At 37.8% G+C, this 16,563-nt stretch overlaps 4 protein-coding genes across 6 annotated transcripts; 1 reads left to right on the top strand and 3 right to left on the bottom strand.

Annotated features, from left to right (window-relative positions):
- Positions 1–50: 50 nt before the first annotated feature.
- Positions 51–1,306, bottom strand: LOC6545246. Its single transcript, XM_001972534.3, has 4 exons — positions 1,155–1,306; positions 687–883; positions 367–622; positions 51–306 (listed from the first exon to the last, which is right to left on the bottom strand). The coding sequence occupies exons 1-4, from the start codon at positions 1,213–1,215 to the stop codon at positions 125–127; spliced, it is 696 nt and encodes a 231-aa protein (XP_001972570.1). The 5' UTR covers positions 1,216–1,306; the 3' UTR covers positions 51–124.
- A 265-nt stretch (positions 1,307–1,571) lies between these two features.
- LOC6545245 (protein ABHD18) lies at positions 1,572–4,929 on the bottom strand. 2 transcript variants are annotated; one of them, XM_015158448.2, is made up of 8 exons: positions 4,721–4,750; positions 3,987–4,020; positions 3,444–3,711; positions 2,987–3,099; positions 2,781–2,919; positions 2,632–2,721; positions 1,860–2,569; positions 1,572–1,797 (listed from the first exon to the last, which is right to left on the bottom strand). In XM_015158448.2, coding segments are annotated over exons 1-8 (1,479 nt in total). In that variant the 5' UTR covers positions 4,722–4,750; the 3' UTR covers positions 1,572–1,673. The 2 variants fall into 2 exon arrangements, with proteins under 2 accessions (XP_015013934.1, XP_001972569.1); XM_001972533.3 differs by lacking the exon at positions 3,987–4,020 and having other exon boundaries at positions 1,574–1,797; positions 4,721–4,929.
- Positions 4,930–5,452: 523 nt separating this feature from the next.
- Positions 5,453–11,888, bottom strand: LOC6545244 (tyrosine-protein phosphatase 69D). 2 transcript variants are annotated; one of them, XM_015158447.2, is made up of 12 exons: positions 11,529–11,888; positions 10,561–10,663; positions 8,625–10,468; positions 8,323–8,568; positions 8,022–8,265; positions 7,059–7,953; positions 6,856–7,002; positions 6,689–6,799; positions 6,440–6,619; positions 6,069–6,376; positions 5,873–6,008; positions 5,453–5,810 (listed from the first exon to the last, which is right to left on the bottom strand). In XM_015158447.2, exons 1-12 carry the CDS (start codon positions 11,623–11,625, stop codon positions 5,733–5,735), a joined length of 4,389 nt encoding a protein of 1,462 aa, XP_015013933.1. In that variant the 5' UTR covers positions 11,626–11,888; the 3' UTR covers positions 5,453–5,732. The 2 variants fall into 2 exon arrangements, with proteins under 2 accessions (XP_015013933.1, XP_001972568.1); XM_001972532.3 differs by having other exon boundaries at positions 7,059–7,950.
- Positions 11,889–12,115: 227 nt separating this feature from the next.
- LOC6545243 (probable small nuclear ribonucleoprotein Sm D1) lies at positions 12,116–13,142 on the top strand. Its single transcript, XM_001972531.3, has 2 exons — positions 12,116–12,264; positions 12,735–13,142. The coding sequence occupies exons 1-2, from the start codon at positions 12,128–12,130 to the stop codon at positions 13,093–13,095; spliced, it is 498 nt and encodes a 165-aa protein (XP_001972567.2). The 5' UTR covers positions 12,116–12,127; the 3' UTR covers positions 13,096–13,142.
- Positions 13,143–16,563: the final 3,421 nt, after the last annotated feature.

Raw genomic sequence — 16,563 nt, 5'->3', positions numbered from 1 at the left:
AGTGGCTAGAGCCTAGAAACTAAACAAAAAATTCTGACCAAACACTACAATTTACAATGGAATCAACGTTTATTTATGATAACAAACAGTACACTTAGTTTGCCTACGTTAAGTTGGGTATCAGCTAGTCGCTATCATTGTCATTTAAAATTGAGGAAACTATTCCGGCAAACTGCTCAGCTCGATCCAGAAATTGTTCTCGAGTGAGGCTCGTATCGTTACGTAGGTTTTGCGCAGTGAGAAGTAAGTTTTCAAAGTCCTTCAGCTGACTATCCAGCTCGTCGGCACTAATTTCTTCTTTGTGCTCTGAAAATCAATAAGTCGAAAAGGATTATTGGCTTCTCAATTCCAGTTATTGGTACCTACCAGAACCAAACTTGACGTTGGACCAGACTACGTTCCTTAAACCCTCTACAACTTCCTCGTAGTCCTTTTCCGCTTCATCTGAATCGCTCTCAACATTGCTTTTCAATGCGATGATGTCAAAAAAGAAGTTCGTTTTCTCCTTTATTTCTCCGAAGGACAATCCACCTTCATCTGATGTGGAGGACGTAAGCAGAAACCCCAACTGAATCTGTTCATTCTTCGCTAACGTCTTGGGAATAGTCTCGATAAAGGAAGTCTGCAAGTAATAGAAATATTTATTATATGCTATTATATTATAATTGTATTTATGAAACACTTACATCTTTTGAGTCAAAGTAAATGATTAACGCCTCGGTTGCTTGAAGAATTTTCTCGGGAACACCTTCCAGTTTTCCGGAAAATGGAATTAAGTTAATAGATGTGTTATAGTACTTCGTTTTAATGATGCATTTGTAGCAATTCAGCGAGCACTCCGTTGAAGTTGACTCCTTCGATTGGCTCACTTCGGATAAAATATCTGTAACGAAAAGTTTGATTAGTTCTAGTTTGAAGTTGGTAGTAGTTATGAAGGATCTGGTTTTTCAAAAACAATCCCTGATACTTTTATGAACTTGTACTGTTCGCTTACAATGCCGTACTCATATCAACAAAATGGAAACATTTAATTAGCATTACTCATAAATTTGAAGTCTCGGCTTGAAAGCAAATAAACAAAGCTGTTACAGCGTGAAAAAGCAAATTTATGTGAGTGTTGAACTTTCGGTACTTTTTCAATAAACTAATCTTACTTTCGACTATTTCCAGTGGAGGGACTGTTCCATAAGATAAAACAAGTACTACAGGATCCATTATATTGCAATTTCTCTATTTATTTCAGTCAACAAAAACAAAAGCTAAACACCAGTGTGACCAGGCCTCGAGAACAAAAAGTTCTTATTTTCCAATAAGAAAAGCTTACACATATTTTACCGGCACCTTTTTTTAAATGTTATTTTTTTAATAATTTACATACATATTAAAAAGAGGAAACGCTATATCCGAGTTTCTCGACTATAGGATACCCCTTACTCAGCTAGAGAAGAAAATACTATTTTCCAAATAGCTCACGAATGCAACGTGATGGCGGGTATATTTATTTACATTTAATATTTCCTATATTTATTTACTTAATTTATGGCGAATATTAAATATACAACTCAGAGCTATCCAACCACCCTAAATAAAATACCACATTTTGTACAATTTACTAGACCTTTTCTTTAAATGGCAACATATTCATCATAATGTTTTAATATTCTAACTTATATTTACTGAATATTTTTGTCATATCTCTTAATCAACTGCTCATAGGTTATATCACATTTTAGGCCTTCGCCCACGTCATTTTCATAGATTTTCTTCGCCCTCTCGAAAGCCTCAATAATGCAGGATCTGCAAAGAGAAGAAATGGATTAGACTTCGACTTAGCGATATACAGAAAACTATATGCCCACCTGAATAGTTTCTGGTGCAGAACGTAGGCGCTCACATGACCAGCATCCAAGTATCGTACCTCTGCTCCCGGCCATATGTCCTCGAGGCTGGAACAGCCCTCCCGAGGCACATAGGCATCATCTTTGGCACAGACCGCAATTATCAGGGAGGTGTCGAAGGGCACCGAAAAGTTCTTCAGGTGGGTGCACTCATCCATCATGCCGCGCATGAACTGCAACGCCTCCCGTTCCCACCAGTTCGTCTTGGTTATGTCTATTTTATCGGATTTGCTTTGCGCAGACAGGGGCAGTATGAATTTCATGAGGTTTGTCAACGTTGAGCCTAACTCCTTGGATGGTTCTTCCGTTTCAATGACCATCTTTTGGCTGAGCGTGTCCTTCGCATCTATGGTCAGATTCTCGGAGTCAAGTTTGGTGTTCTTCAAGGACTTGGCTAGGAATATGGAACTGTCTTCTTGGGGACAGATGCCACGCGTTTCGTACTTATCCCCACACGTGTTACTGTTTTCAGTTTCGTGGATCTTTCTCGTATCGCTAATGTCTTCCTTCAGCTCTTGCAGAGATTGATTAAAGTTCTGTATGAAGCTTTGGCCCGCGGAAAAGGCATCGTCTATCACAGTAACCATTTTGGATAGCCGTTCTCTGTACTGTCCGTCAGAGAAATACTGCGTTTCCAACATATCCCAGTTGATGGACTGGCTCATTACTCCCTAAACACGTGGAATAAATCAATTTAAATTTGATTTTCTTGCAATACCGTAACAGCACCTACAGTTGTGAAAACTGCCGAGGCGGTGGACCACGATAGACATGGCACAAGCACCAGCGGTTTCGGCCAATTTGTAGCAGCTAGTGATGCCATCTAAAAGAAAAGATATTTGTTTAGGTTCGCCTTAATGGCTTTCACCACTATTAGCTTACATGACCGCCCATTGACAATCCTGTGACGCCTAGTGGACCAAAGCCATTTCTTTCGCACCAGTGAAAGAGTACGAGGCATTCCAGGATGAGGCAACCACCCATCACAAAGATATCAGACACATTATGCAGGTTGGATCGCCTAAAAAAATATATTTATCAATAATGCGTAAAAATGAGTAAAATATCTCTAAACCAATTACACTTACGTTTGGTTGTTTGGTTTTCTCAAGCCGTAAAAAGGATTCTCAAGTATGATAGATCCTATGTTGGCGTCCTTCAGAAGCGGTTTCGCTATAAAATTTCGTCTACGCCAAAAGAACTGCAATATTTAAAAGTTATATAATTTATATATGTACGATTTAGTGTATATTAAGAAATTATGGCTGAAAATGGTCCCAAACAAAACGGTTTCTATGTGGGAATCGAAAAGGGTTAAGTAAACTATGACCATATGATAGACTATAAACATTAGGGAAAACAAATCAATTATGCAGATAAAGTTGGGCTCTAAAACTGGCTTCGCAATAATAAACAATATCTATTTTGGTGGGACCCACTTTTAGCTAAATGCTGATAGGCCGGTCGCCAGGCGTCTGGCCTCTATTGAAAGTAAACATACATTAATCTCGGAAGTTTGGCCACGGATTTAGCCATGGTACTCACATGGTCACCAGTTCCGGCCAGATGAATGCAGATGGGCTTGTGCTTTTCGTTTCTCCACTTATTCGGGATCAACAACTGAAAGTGCGCCTGCTGGGATTCTTCTGGCACAACTCCGGGCATGTGCAGCTCCAAGGGGGTCTTAAATTGGCCTTCTATCAGTGTGCTATCCGAACCTATTTCTTTTTTCGTAATCTCCACTGGATAATCGCGGGGCACGAGCTTGAAACACGACTCCCTACTGGATATCACTTTTCGGAACTGAAATACTCTGAAATAATGGTCGTCGGGCAAAGGCAATTAATTTGGGTACGCACTCCAATTGTACAAGTAATAAAATGATGTTGCAAAATTATAGAAATATGATGAACAATTTTGGGAGCAAAAAAAATAATTAAATGTGATTGATTGAACTTCAGTGATTGATTGATACTTAATACGTGTTAAGCTTTTGTTATTGAAAGCGACTTGCCCATCTCAAATCTGAAGAATAAATAATATCTATTCGAATGATCCTCACTTGCTTAGGGTCTATTTCCCACTGACCTGGTCATATCCAGTGTCCACTGGCGGAAGGGCACTGCAATGTAGATCAATGGCGTCGTAAAACGATAAAAATAAATAATCTACATTCTTAGGTTTCATAAAAAACTCAAGTTTCTAAAAATGAGTTGAGTTAACTTAAGAACCACATCTTTTTTAAGAACACAAATTCATTTCTCGATGATATAACAGAAAGTGTTGACCTGAAGTTCAATAGGTTTCCAAATTAATATGATTATGAATATATGAGATGAACTTTGTTATTTATCGAATGGTATTTAGTGGATTGATAGGAATTAGTGATAACATAGAGCATGTATTAAGATAGCCCTATATTGAAATGACCTTGTCACTAAGTGGAATGACATCTATAAATATTTTGGTAATATATTAGTAATAGGGACATGCATATCTAATAGGCTTTGGAGGAGGAGGATGCTAATATATGTTTTTTTTAATATGCAAATAAATATCATTTTATCCAAATGCACTTGTTGAAAAGGCAGCCCACCGGATGTAGAAAACTTTGAGTGTTTGTTTTAATTAAAAAGATCTTGTAAACTAAACACATAAGAGTTTCCCATCGCCAATGAAAACATATGAAACCCCTATTTACTTTCACTTTTACGCCAATTTAAATAACCTATAGCAAATTGAAATCATAATAGTATTACGTAAAGTATCCGTATGAAGAGCACTAAGTTTATGACATACTCCTTTTTAAATAAAACACTTACTTGCGCAGGTTTTCCGGCTTTCCCCATCCCTTTTCAAAGAACCGCGTTATCAGCATGCGACGATATATGCTATCTAGTTTACTCGGCATCTTTGCAAAATGGCAAATGGGGCTTCTTGTTTTGCCGAAATAATAACAAACAATACGTCCGGTAGTGATGGTACAACGTTTATTGCACTATCGATAACTGCGTAGAAACTTCCATGGTGAAAAGACTTCCAATTTAAAAAATATCCACGAATTTTTCTAATTAATTTTTAGCAATGTCTACTAATCTGAAAAGTAATATAAATTCATAATAAAATACGAAATGGGTTTTGGTTCTTATGTCAGATATTTCTGTTATTTACTGTCACATATTTCGATTGAATTGAAACAATGGAATGTGAAACAATTCAAAACTGTTTTTTTTTTTATTTCATTAAAAAAAAGGGAGTAGACGGAATCTTCCTTAAAAAAAGGTTGTTTATAACTGTGGTACTTATAAATAAGCTATAAAAATAAAGGAATAAAGAGAAATGAAGAGTTGTAATTCTTTACAAAATAATAATTTGTTGTCCCATGTGTACATTGAAAAGTGTAAAACTAAAAACTATTAGAATGAATATATTTTTACAAACTGAAATGTGTAAAACTAAAAACATACACCGCTTTCAGCACACCTTTCGAAAATTCGAAGCCATAAAACCACTCAACCAAAAAGAATGTAAGCCACACTCAAGCTCATAAAAAGTACAATTCTTATTCTCAGTTTTTATTACATTGTATCTTATAAAATATGTTACTTAATTTGCTTTGGTAGTTTTATCAATACGATACGTATACACTACATTTATATTTGTATGTATATTATGTTTCGGGCAACCATAATTCGTTAAAAAAATTATGCTTGCCCTTGTAAATACTTTATTAAAAGATTTTTTAAATATACAAATAATTTATCATAGCACATTTGATGCATTGATGTTCCAACACGTGCATTATGTACTCGTATAAGTATATACATAACTAACTTAATCCAATGTTGACTCGGCTATGTGATGTAAGTCTGAATAATTAATTATTGCGCGATGTAGGAACTCGTATTGTGCCTAAAAAGATGATTAACGAGTAATTAATACTTTGAAAAGAAGTTATACAAATATATACTCACGTATGAGTTGATAAGTCCCGTTCGCTGAGATCGTAATTTCCTTGTTGTGGCACAGATGTCGACACACTTCTCCAGCCTGAGATGCTGGACTAAAATGCACATTGCGACGAAAATAGAACTTCGATCGGTTCCCAGGCTGCAAAGGTTTAATATTCATTGATTGATCCGTCAAATGATTCATAACATCGCTACAAACCTGCAATGAACTGTGAGTGGAGAACGACAACCAGAATTTTTGTTGTTCTTATAATGGTTGTACGCTTGATCTACAAGTTCGATAATCCCACGGCAGACTTCAGGAACTTCTCCGTCCACGGTTGGCCAACCATTGTATTGAAACTGAGTGACTTTCAGCGTGTCATCAATTTTGCAATTCGTAACATAAAATTCGCGGCGAGTATAGTATGGACAACTTTCGCTGTGCACGTATTTCACGAGTATGTGGTCATATTGAACTTCATCATCCGCCCAATATCGTGGGCATTTTCTGGGACCATCTCCGATCTGCAAGTCGATTGAAGCAATCAGTTGAATGGGAATTCATTAAGTATAAAAGGCAATACTTACTTCGGATATCATGACGAGGGTGGTAACACTCTGTTCGGAGACCATTCTCCAGAAGTCTCCTATAGTGTTCTCAAGTGGGTCCTGGGCAATAATAAAGGTTTCGCTATTATCATAGCCCTCTATGAATGATGCGTTAATATAGGTGGAGTTTTCCCGCATTGGAAGTGGTGTCAGTATTACCTATAATGACATTCAAATATCCACAAGCATTAATCACTGTTTGTATAAAAGTTGGCCTCTATTACTTACTCTGTTACGATCGTAGGGTATAATCTCTTGACTTCTGTTCTTCATGTTATTTTCCTCGTTTTCGCCCACACTACACGATTTACTTATCTCATCCGCTGTGACCAGTAGTTTCTGAAGTAAACAATAATAAGTAAAACCTCGGCAAGTGGATATCACACAATGTATACCTCGAATTCCATTTCCAATTTGCATTTACCCTCATTGGGTTTGCGCTTGAGAGATTCAATTGCGGAGGTCATGGTATCAATGCAAATATCCGTGTTTCCAAAAGTTCCGGTATCTAATAAAGCCCGGTAAAGAAAGATGTATTGTTTCTGAAAGAGAAAGGAAGGTTATTACCACTACGAGTTGCTTTTCCATATTGACTCACCAGAGATTGGACTAAAAAATTTCGTTGGTGTCGCAAGTCACACACTGTGTTGTAAATGGACACCGAGTCTTCTTCCTCCAGTTGTTGGATTAGGGAATCTAAAGCCACAAGGGTTCCGGTTCTACCCACACCAGCACTGCAATGCACTAAAATTGGACCCCTTTGCAGGGAGTAGACGGAATTGATTTGACGTATGAATTTGATGATGCCATGTGGATGCTCTGGTGCCATAAAGTCCTTCCACGTTAAGTAGTGGTATTGGGTGATTTGCCTACGGTCCTCCTCCTCGCCGACATTGGCTTTGTTCTTAGAAACGTTTAGGGTTCGTTCAATATAATCACCAGTCTTACGTTCTTGTGCAAATTTCACTAAAATATCTCCGAATTGTTTTGTATCAAAAACTTTTTCTGGCCAATATTTCGCACACTTGGCCTTATTATATTCCTCCAAATTTGTAAGCATCACAATTATTTCTAGATGTTGTTCCCAAATCATTCGCCAAAAATCGTCAATGGTACTCTCCATTGGACCCTGTGCACATATGAACTTCTTTCTCTCCTTGTATCCAATTACGAAGTTTGCATTAATGTAGTCCGCAGTTTGGAGGCCATTTATGACCGCCAACTTCACCCGCGTTTGATCGTAAGCCTTAATATCGGGGTACCTGTTCTTGCAGGCGTTCTCCTTTAAATCACTATTTTTAGTTGTGCGATCGCTAAAGCGATTGGGCAGCATCTCATATTCACGAAGAAATCCGTAATCGGTATCCTTATGGCGGTTCTTATAGGCGTTTTCTAAATCTAATCTGTGAATAGGGCCAGCGTCGAATCCTTTGTGGTTTCCGGATGTTATAAAATGACTGTGGTTGTGATTTCGGCGACCGAACAAGGCCCTGCTTGATGGTAGGAAACAATTTAATATTAATTAAAAACGCGTAAAGAAGATTTAACAATTACTAGTTACCTCAGTGAATCTCTTAGTGTTAAGGTGTCTTCGCCCTGCAGTTCGTTTTTCGTTTTTTTGTGATGGAAAACCCAGAGCACAATAAAAAGAAGTATGACACCAAGAAGTACGGCTCCAGCCTTAACCCCAATACTTAGGTAGTAGTCCATATTATTGAGGGATGGGATAGGTTCAGCTTCTGTCGCCGGAGTAATTATGTCAAAGTATTTGCTATAGGCCATCAGGGCATTGTTTCGATCCCGAACTGTGTACAATGAATATGATATTACCATTTACTTTCAAGTAATCAATTATTACGTACCTATAATCTCTAGGAACCCGGTGTAGTTCGAGTTAATGTCTATCTCACCATCGAAAACATCTCGACTAGAATCGTGGAGTGGCACATTTGGGTTGACGGCGCTTAGAATTGGATTCTCATCGCTGGTCACCGCGTTTCTCTTATCTCTTAACTTACTTTCTAAGATTTTAAGAGCATGCTCTGTTAAGTTTGCTCCTTTGATCAAGTTGTCCTTTTCAGCCAAAATGGGCAGTTCAGAATCGGAGTCTACAGCAAAGCAGAACATTAGAACAAGTTAGAAAAATAAAGTTAATATACATTACTTGAGAGTGAACCCAGTGGGGGTATGTGGGTGACCTCGGGTTTCCTCAAAAATGGCGTACCCTCCAAGCATTTGCGGCAAATTTCGTCATTATCGCGGATTATATCGTTGTTTTCACTGAATCTCTTCTCATCGCCCAAAAATATTTCCGGCCTAAAGTACTTGCTACTAATCATTTCCGCTATATATGCACTACTTCTAGTGACGTTATCGCTGTGTACTTCCTGATATGTGGCGATGTTTAACTTCTCCGGGTCCGGCAATTCCTTGTTGTCATTGTTAATTCTAACTAGATATAATCTATAGCAGCATATGGGACCATTTCGTTCGCTGATCTTGGGTAGATACAACTTGAGAACGTACTTGGAGTCCAGGTTCATCTTTGACCACATGGTCCGGCCAATGGCATCCGGCGTGGAGACGGGCATTAGACAACTTCCGGTGGCCGGTTCGCCGTTCTTCTTGTGCCGCGTTATGGCGGACACCGTCACTGTGTAGTTTGTGTTGGGGCTAACACTTTCGTAGAGAGTCTTGTGGTGGGGCTCATCGATTCTACGAATCTTCGGTCCCCACATCTCCCTTTCCACTGTACTCATGGGGTTGCCCAGCAAGTGAATTAAATATGACATAACCCTGCCGTTTGGCGTCTTGGGAATGTCCCAGTTAATGGAGATGGAGTTGCCTCTCGTGACGTTGTCATGGTGACACTGTATGCTCAAGTTGGTGGGTTTTGTCGCCACGCCGTCCATTGTTGTGCCGTTCACATTCTCGGACCATGGTCCGCAAGTCTTGGTTAGATCACTGCATGCCCTTACCCTAAATTCGTAGTCTGTGGCGGTCTTAAGCTTATCAAACATGTATGGCAAGTTTCGAGAATTCTGCTGGTAAATGGCCTCTTCGATCACTTTGGGCACCTCGCCCGATTCGGAGACAATCAGTTCGTAGTATTGAATATAATCAATGAGATCCGGCGGCGGGGGATTCCAGCCAATCGTTATCGTGGACGCCGTGCTCCCGGTGGTCTCGACTTTCGGTATAAATATGGGATCATAACTAAGCGTAGTGATTCCGTGTTGATACTGGGTGGGCTGGCCATTGCCAATCGAGTTCTTTCCCACGATTCTTAAAAAGTATGTTGTGTTCGGTTTAAAATGGTCCAAAATATACGATGTATGGCTGCCGTTAATAAAGTCCTTATGGTAAGTAAAAGTCGGTGTTCCAGCCTCCTGCAGAGTGATGAAGAATTTCTGAATTGGATCGTTGCCGTCGTTCACGGTCCAGTTTAGGTATATTTTATTAGCACCGACTGCCTTGGCGAAATCAATGCTAACTTGTGGCACTTCCATTACAAAAAGAGTAACCTCTTTGGAGGTAATTTCAAGTCCGGTGTCATCGAAAACGGTGCACTTGTAGGTTCCATTCTCTTTCTTGTATACCTCTGTGAATTCCAAGGTGAAATTTAAGTGTGTATCGTTCAGCTTCGAGATGGATGAGAAGGTGTCCAGGAACTCAAACTGGCTGCCGTCCTTAAGCCACTTGAGGTTTCTATTCGTCGTCTCATTTTGCGGGTACATCTCAATCAAGCAATACAACATGACATCCTGCTTGATTTTTCTCTTGATCTTGGCGGGTGTACTTTGCAAGACTTTGGATGGAAGGAATGGCTTAACTTGGAACTCAGTCGAATGGTTTTGCCCCGTTTGGGATGTGCAGGTGTAGTTCCCCGAGTCCTTAATATTGACATTGAGAAGCGAGAGGACATTCTTATACTTGACGAAATCTTGATTTTCGATGTTTCCACTGCCATCGTCGTTGGAATTCAATGGCTCAGTTCTAATTTTATATCTGAAAAGGGCGAAAATTGATTAGATTATTGAATTATTGAATCATGATTGGGGTAGAAATGTTTTCAGTTATTGTTGGTATGAGTTGCTTACCTTGTATGATTCTTATCAATAGTTTGGTTTCCCAGTTTCCATGCTACTGCTTCGTGTTCAGATGCGCACTCTAAAGATACGTTTTTACCTATTTCTGCCCACTCTGTAAATAAATGTCATTAATTTATTGCAATTCCGTTTTGTATATAGAATGTAATTATAGAAATTGCACTGATCCAGTAACGATATGTATCCCTCAGCCCAAAAATATGTTAGACTAATATATTTTCCTGTTTCATTAATGATTTTGTATATATGTAAAACTGATTATAGCTTCCGGGCTTTATAAGTTATTACTAAGAGCAAAGAGTATATTCAAATTGGAACGAAATTGAAGGAAAATTCGTATTAACTTAACAATCTCACTGCTAAACTATTTAAATTTTATAATGGAAGATTTTTCCCCTTTTTTTTGGGATTTGATGGGCGGCAAAGCCAGACATAAAAATGAAACTCCACCCACAATATGGGCTATAAAATTCGCGATTGTAATCCAGTGTAGTTTCGGAATCAACACGTACTTAGCTGCACAAATATTACAAATAGATATACGTGCATATATTTCAGATAAATCGGAGTATGTACGCAGAGCCATGATACGTATGTATGTGCCGGGAAGTGTGTACATATGTATGCGCGACTACTTTTGTTTAGCCCCATGAAAATCTCACATTGAAATCTCACCCCATCGGCGTAATTTTTGGGCGTTACCGACATAGTTCGAGTGCATTTTATCTAAGAACTATTCAACCGCCTTGCTCTGCCGCATTTCAATTGATAATTAAAGTTTCAAACGTAATGTACAACACTTCATTCACATTTGCAAAAACAAAACACAAAAAAATGAGACATTGCAATTTGTTGACACCCACAAACGGTTATTGATGTACGTATGTACATATGTACCACTTATGCTGTTCGTCTGGGTTTCTGTGTTAAAATGCAAGGAACTCCTATTGAAACATTACCTTGTTTCACAGTTCCTTGCACACATATCGCACAAAGGAAAATATATGCAAGGATTATATTTAAAAGCATCGACATGCGTCGGTAGAGTAACGCCATGGCTTGCTAAATTCTCACTCCGAGCCGGATAAATACATATGTCAAAAATTATATTCGATGTCTGCGTTGGGTAAAAAAGATCTTCTGCGTTAAACTAATGTCGCGACAATTACAAAACACCGAAAAATGTGTTTTATAAAAAAGACAGTTAATAGACGGCGACCGCGAAGAAGGATTAATCGTTATTTTCTTAACACTGGATTGTTTTTTTTTTTTCGCGATATGCGGCGTTATCGATAAGTCAGTCGAATATGTACCCTTGGCTCTGGTGACTCAGCGATTTGAAACAATAGAATTGGAATAGGAACGTAGACTGCTTGTATTTATTAACAAGAGGATTAAAAGGTATTTAAATTTTAAATTATGGAGTAGTACGATACATACAATAAAAGAGGTAATTCCACATTTTTATTACATAATTATTGAATACTTTAATTACTTTATTATTTCATATTCACTTGTGTTTCAATTCCGTTTGGTAGCCGATATACTTTTCTGTTCCATGACCGCTGCTATCTTAGCACACGATACAACAATTCACCGCAACCACCAAATCCCAAGTAAACTAGCCGGCATTGTTTGTGCGCGTTTTTTTGCAGAAAATTACCAAAAAACACATAAAAACATGAAATTAGTGAGGTATGCTATGTTTCATTTACTTATTGTATCGCTGAACCTGTTAGCAACCGCGTGATTATAGTTTCATTCAGTTTTAGAGTCGTGCAAGTGTACACACATGTATGCAAGCAAAAATGATGCTGCCATTTATTGTATTTGCAGACAATATTTAATATAATAATTAAATGTTGTATTAATTTTTTACTATACTAGCCTACCAAGCTTGTTACAGTGCTTACCCTTCAAGTAACATTTCGAATATCTATTATAATCTATGGCCAGCATACACAAGATTTCTTTAGGCATCAACTCATTTGCTAAAAGAAGAGGCTTTACCAAGGATATTTATAACTATAGTTTTAGAAAATAAGATTTGTTTGTTCCTACATATAATACCCTTGCATATCGGAAATACTGTATGCAACAGGGAGCTTCTTTAAGTCATATAGTAACCATATATACTTTAATGTCTTCCCGATTATACATTGCAGATTCCTTATGAAGCTAAGTCACGAGACTGTGACCATTGAACTGAAGAACGGCACCCAGATCCACGGCACCATCACCGGCGTGGATGTGGCAATGAACACTCACCTGAAGAGCGTTCGGATGACGATCAAGAACCGGGATCCCGTCCACCTGGAGACGCTGAGCATTCGCGGCAACAACATCAGATACTTCATACTGCCGGACAGCCTGCCGCTGGAGACGCTCCTCATCGACGACACCCCGAAGTCGAAGACAAAAAAGAAGGACAGCGGCCGCGTGGGAAATCGCGGCAGGGGCAGAGGCACCCGCGGACGAGGTGGCCCAAGGGGTCGCGGAAGGGGCCGAGCTTCGGGCCGACGTTAATTTGTGTAACTGCTACATCTAATAAACAATATTCGATAAACATAGAATACAACTATTCTTTGGATAAATCCAAAATGTATGCATTTATGTACAAACAAGTGAGGAATGTCTTAAGCTTGCAAAGGAACTCCACCTGAATATGTAAATTGTTAAAAATCACTTTCTGTAGTAGCTCAGGAGAAATGTTTTTACTTGGCAGCAATTCGAAAGAAGATTCCCGCCATTAAATTATAATTAAAGATGATTGAAAGTTTGTAAAAAGCGGTCTTATATGCTCTTAAATTGTTTTAAGCGTACAAAATGTCTTCCAAAGGTCCAACAATACTGGGGAAAACTTATCACCTATACTAGGCTAGGATTTTGATATATGATATGGTTGCGATGTGGACCGAACCATGAGAACCCAATCCATTGTGCAGCACGGCGAAATGGAGTACTTGGGAATAATGTTAGACTTGCTCCACTTTAGTGAGTGTACATGAAATAAGCATCTAGATTAATTAATTCTAATTATTCTAGTGTCTTTGGCTTATGGTAAACATAGCATTTAAACATGTATTTTTTTATAAATTTATTAATTTTTGTTGGTAATTACAGCACACGGAAAGGGAAAAGACCAAACAACAGAAGGATTTATTATGAATTTTGCGGGCTCTAATCGGTTTCTTCACTACCTCTCATGGTTTACATCAACTTTATTAATTCTGACATTGATTAATATTTTAATCATATTTATATTACAGGTAAGTGCAGCATAAAATTGATTTTTTTTTAATATAATAAATAATTTAAATGTTCGAAGGCGGGCTAAGCAGGTTCCGATAAAATAGTGAAATAAAATCTTGTGGAACTGGTTCCGGTCACGGGTTCGGGTGCACGGGTTCGGATACCTGCTAAATGTATGGCGCCTTTTAGTAATCAATTTTAAATCTTGAAAATCGAATAACACATTTTTCAGGCGCTACTGTGCGAAAATCGAAACGTATTAAATTGTTCAAGCCTTACAGCGTTATTATTTTGTCGTTGAAGTCTGTACAGTGTCTGGCATTTGCCTTCCGTGTTCCTCAATGAAGGATCCTCTTATGGATCCGGTTATCAAGTGGTAAAGGCATTTCACATGAATTCATAATATAGCTTTAATGATCTTATATATTTTAGGTGTGCTGGCAGTGCGAAATGTGTCCAGAACCTCAGATAACCTCATTGGTTGCGAAATATACACCCAATTCCAGTGCACCCTGCGAATATCCTTGTGAAATGTGAATTGTGATTCCATTCAAAATCGAAACCACACCGATTGTAAAGAAATTTGTAAATGCAACTTCTTCCGTTTGCGATGGCTTAAATAAGTGCAGTTATGTTTAACAGAACCTGACGAATGCCTATTAAAAAGAAGGAAACTGTGCTGAAATCAATGGTAAGTACACAACTATCTATAATTCATTGGACTTACCTCGCTTTTGCTTTTAGGTTCAGCAGCATTACTGGCATTGTTCTCCAACTCATCTAAAGGGCCAAAATATCATTATAGAGCAAGCAAACATTTCGCATCTCAGAACGCTCTTAAATTGGATTTAGATTCATATGAAGACGCATGCAACTATGCATTTGTGCAAAGTTAAATCAATCAGTACTAAGAATCAAATTAGCAGGATGTTCCGCCGATGAAATATGTCATAATGATTTAAGCAAAAATCAAAATTTGTTAAATGATAAATATATATTTTCTCTTGAAGTGAAAATGTGTGAGTATCAAATATTCGCATTAATGGCATACTTGGCCAATGGGTAACAAATAATTCATTAAAATATTCTATTGATTCTAATGCACTATTTCTTTAGTGGCCTATTGGATCCCTTTTGTTCAGGTTATGACAAAAAAAAAAAAAGGATTGATTTCTATAATCATCCCTATCGCTCGGTTCAATATCTTAAAAAATCGACCTCTTCTGAACTCGAATATTTAAATAGTGGTGCCTTTAGTCATTTCTTTTGAGCTAGGTGCTCCGGATATTCCGTTCGGATTTCTCTATTCAATACCCAATTATTCAGCGATGACACTGCTACATTCGATTTGCATTCAGGCCGAAAAGCAAAAAGTGCCGAAAGAACATCGAGTTTGTATGATGGATGTAGTAAGTCATGAAATCACGATAATCTAATTAAATCCATTAGCGAAAACGAAGCCACCCTCGAGAAGGGGTTGAAAGTACTTTGCTGTAAATTTACACCCTGCACAAATAAGGGTTACAAAAATAAAGGGAAATTATTTGAAAGCATCTTGTTTCTGGCGATTAAATACATTTAAATTACTTTTAAATACATTTTTTGTAATACGAAGCTCATTTAAAATACCTATTTAACACTATACCATTTTTGTAGAACAACATCCGAACTGGACAGACATTCGGGCTAGATTAATATATTTATTCATACTTTTGCCTTTAGCGATACTCAATTTTTTATTGCTAAAGTAAAATAAAAAAAATAATTTTCTTGTAAAAAGAAGCGGAGGTACTTGGACTTAATAAATATACATATGTATAACGAAATTTGAAATCACACCTTATATCTAAAAAATGCATGGTCTAGTCATTCTAGAAGATCCATTAAAAATCTGTCCTTTGCACTTAGAATACAGAATAACAGAACGAGATATTTTAATGTGTCGACTTTCATTGATGTTGACAGCAGAAAGAGAAATAGATATAAAGCATTCAAATACTTGGGAATTGTCCCCAAAAAGATTATTTTGAGCGAGACTTCGCTGGTAGAGAAAAATTGAAAATATTCTGCCTTACTCGCAGCAGGTCGAAAAGTGCGCGATGTATCTGAAGAACCGGCTGAGAATCTCAACTTTAAGGATCACCTAGATAAAAGTCGAAATTATACACTGTAAGTGATTAACGAAAACTAAGTACCGCAATAGCTGTGATTAAAACTCCTGCCCTAATTATTTTGGATAAGTCCACCGCTGGAATTGAAAAAGCCCATCGTTCGGTTGCTTTGGATGTTTTGAAAAGCGTCAATATTAATAATAAATGCGGCCGTTCGATTTAATTATCCTCAAACCACATTGAAGGTTTTCAGATCCTATGCAATCGATTGGCTTTGATTAGGCGTGGAAAACCCATTGCCATTGGACCAGTTGAAAGCTATAGAAACCATGAAACTCGTGGCCTGATTTAGATGGTTAAGGCTAAAACTCATTCAAAGGCTCGCGAACTGGGGTAAATAAATTGTAGTATTTATATTTGTAATAAATATTATCTTTCATATACGCAGGCAACCGCAAATCACCAATCACACTATGGTAAATATTATTAGTCGATTTTTACAGACTTTTGGGAATGTTTACTTACTGTAAGTGAATTGAATTTTGAAAATTGCAAATTTGTGTAAATAAAATATTTTTCAGAGAGGAGCTACAAGGTTCCTTTGGCCAAAGCCTATCAAATAATAGAGAAA

The sequence above is a fragment of the Drosophila erecta genome, unplaced genomic scaffold, assembly GCF_003286155.1.
Source record: "Drosophila erecta strain 14021-0224.00,06,07 unplaced genomic scaffold, DereRS2 tig00000021-arrow-pilon, whole genome shotgun sequence".
Lineage (NCBI taxonomy): Eukaryota > Metazoa > Arthropoda > Insecta > Diptera > Drosophilidae > Drosophila > Drosophila erecta.
Note: the sequence above shows the minus strand (reverse complement) of the source record. Positions and strands in the feature narration are given on the sequence as shown.

What these genes read in the sequence shown, in the direction of transcription:
- LOC6545243 (XM_001972531.3), top strand. Translation starts at nt 12,128, where the DNA reads ATGACCGCTGCTATCTTAGCACACGATACAACAATTCACCGCAACCAC. An exon ending in AAAAACATGAAATTAGTGAG is followed by an intron (nt 12,265 to 12,734) that starts GTATGCTATGTT and finishes TATACATTGCAG; the next exon opens with ATTCCTTATGAAGCTAAGTC.
- LOC6545245 (XM_001972533.3), bottom strand. Translation starts at nt 4,809, where the DNA reads ATGCCGAGTAAACTAGATAGCATATATCGTCGCATGCTGATAACGCGG. An exon ending in AGAAAACCAAACAACCAAAC is followed by an intron (nt 2,920 to 2,986) that starts GTAAGTGTAATT and finishes ATATTTTTTTAG; the next exon opens with GCGATCCAACCTGCATAATG. An exon ending in CTGCACCAGAAACTATTCAG is followed by an intron (nt 1,798 to 1,859) that starts GTGGGCATATAG and finishes TTCTCTTTGCAG; the next exon opens with ATCCTGCATTATTGAGGCTT.
- LOC6545246 (XM_001972534.3), bottom strand. Translation starts at nt 1,215, where the DNA reads ATGGATCCTGTAGTACTTGTTTTATCTTATGGAACAGTCCCTCCACTG. An exon ending in TTTACTTTGACTCAAAAGAT is followed by an intron (nt 623 to 686) that starts GTAAGTGTTTCA and finishes TATTACTTGCAG; the next exon opens with ACTTCCTTTATCGAGACTAT. An exon ending in CAACGTCAAGTTTGGTTCTG is followed by an intron (nt 307 to 366) that starts GTAGGTACCAAT and finishes ATTGATTTTCAG; the next exon opens with AGCACAAAGAAGAAATTAGT.
- LOC6545244 (XM_015158447.2), bottom strand. Translation starts at nt 11,625, where the DNA reads ATGGCGTTACTCTACCGACGCATGTCGATGCTTTTAAATATAATCCTT. An exon ending in CGGGTTCCTAGAGATTATAG is followed by an intron (nt 8,266 to 8,322) that starts GTACGTAATAAT and finishes CATTGTACACAG; the next exon opens with TTCGGGATCGAAACAATGCC. An exon ending in CCCTCGTCATGATATCCGAA is followed by an intron (nt 6,377 to 6,439) that starts GTAAGTATTGCC and finishes ATCGACTTGCAG; the next exon opens with ATCGGAGATGGTCCCAGAAA.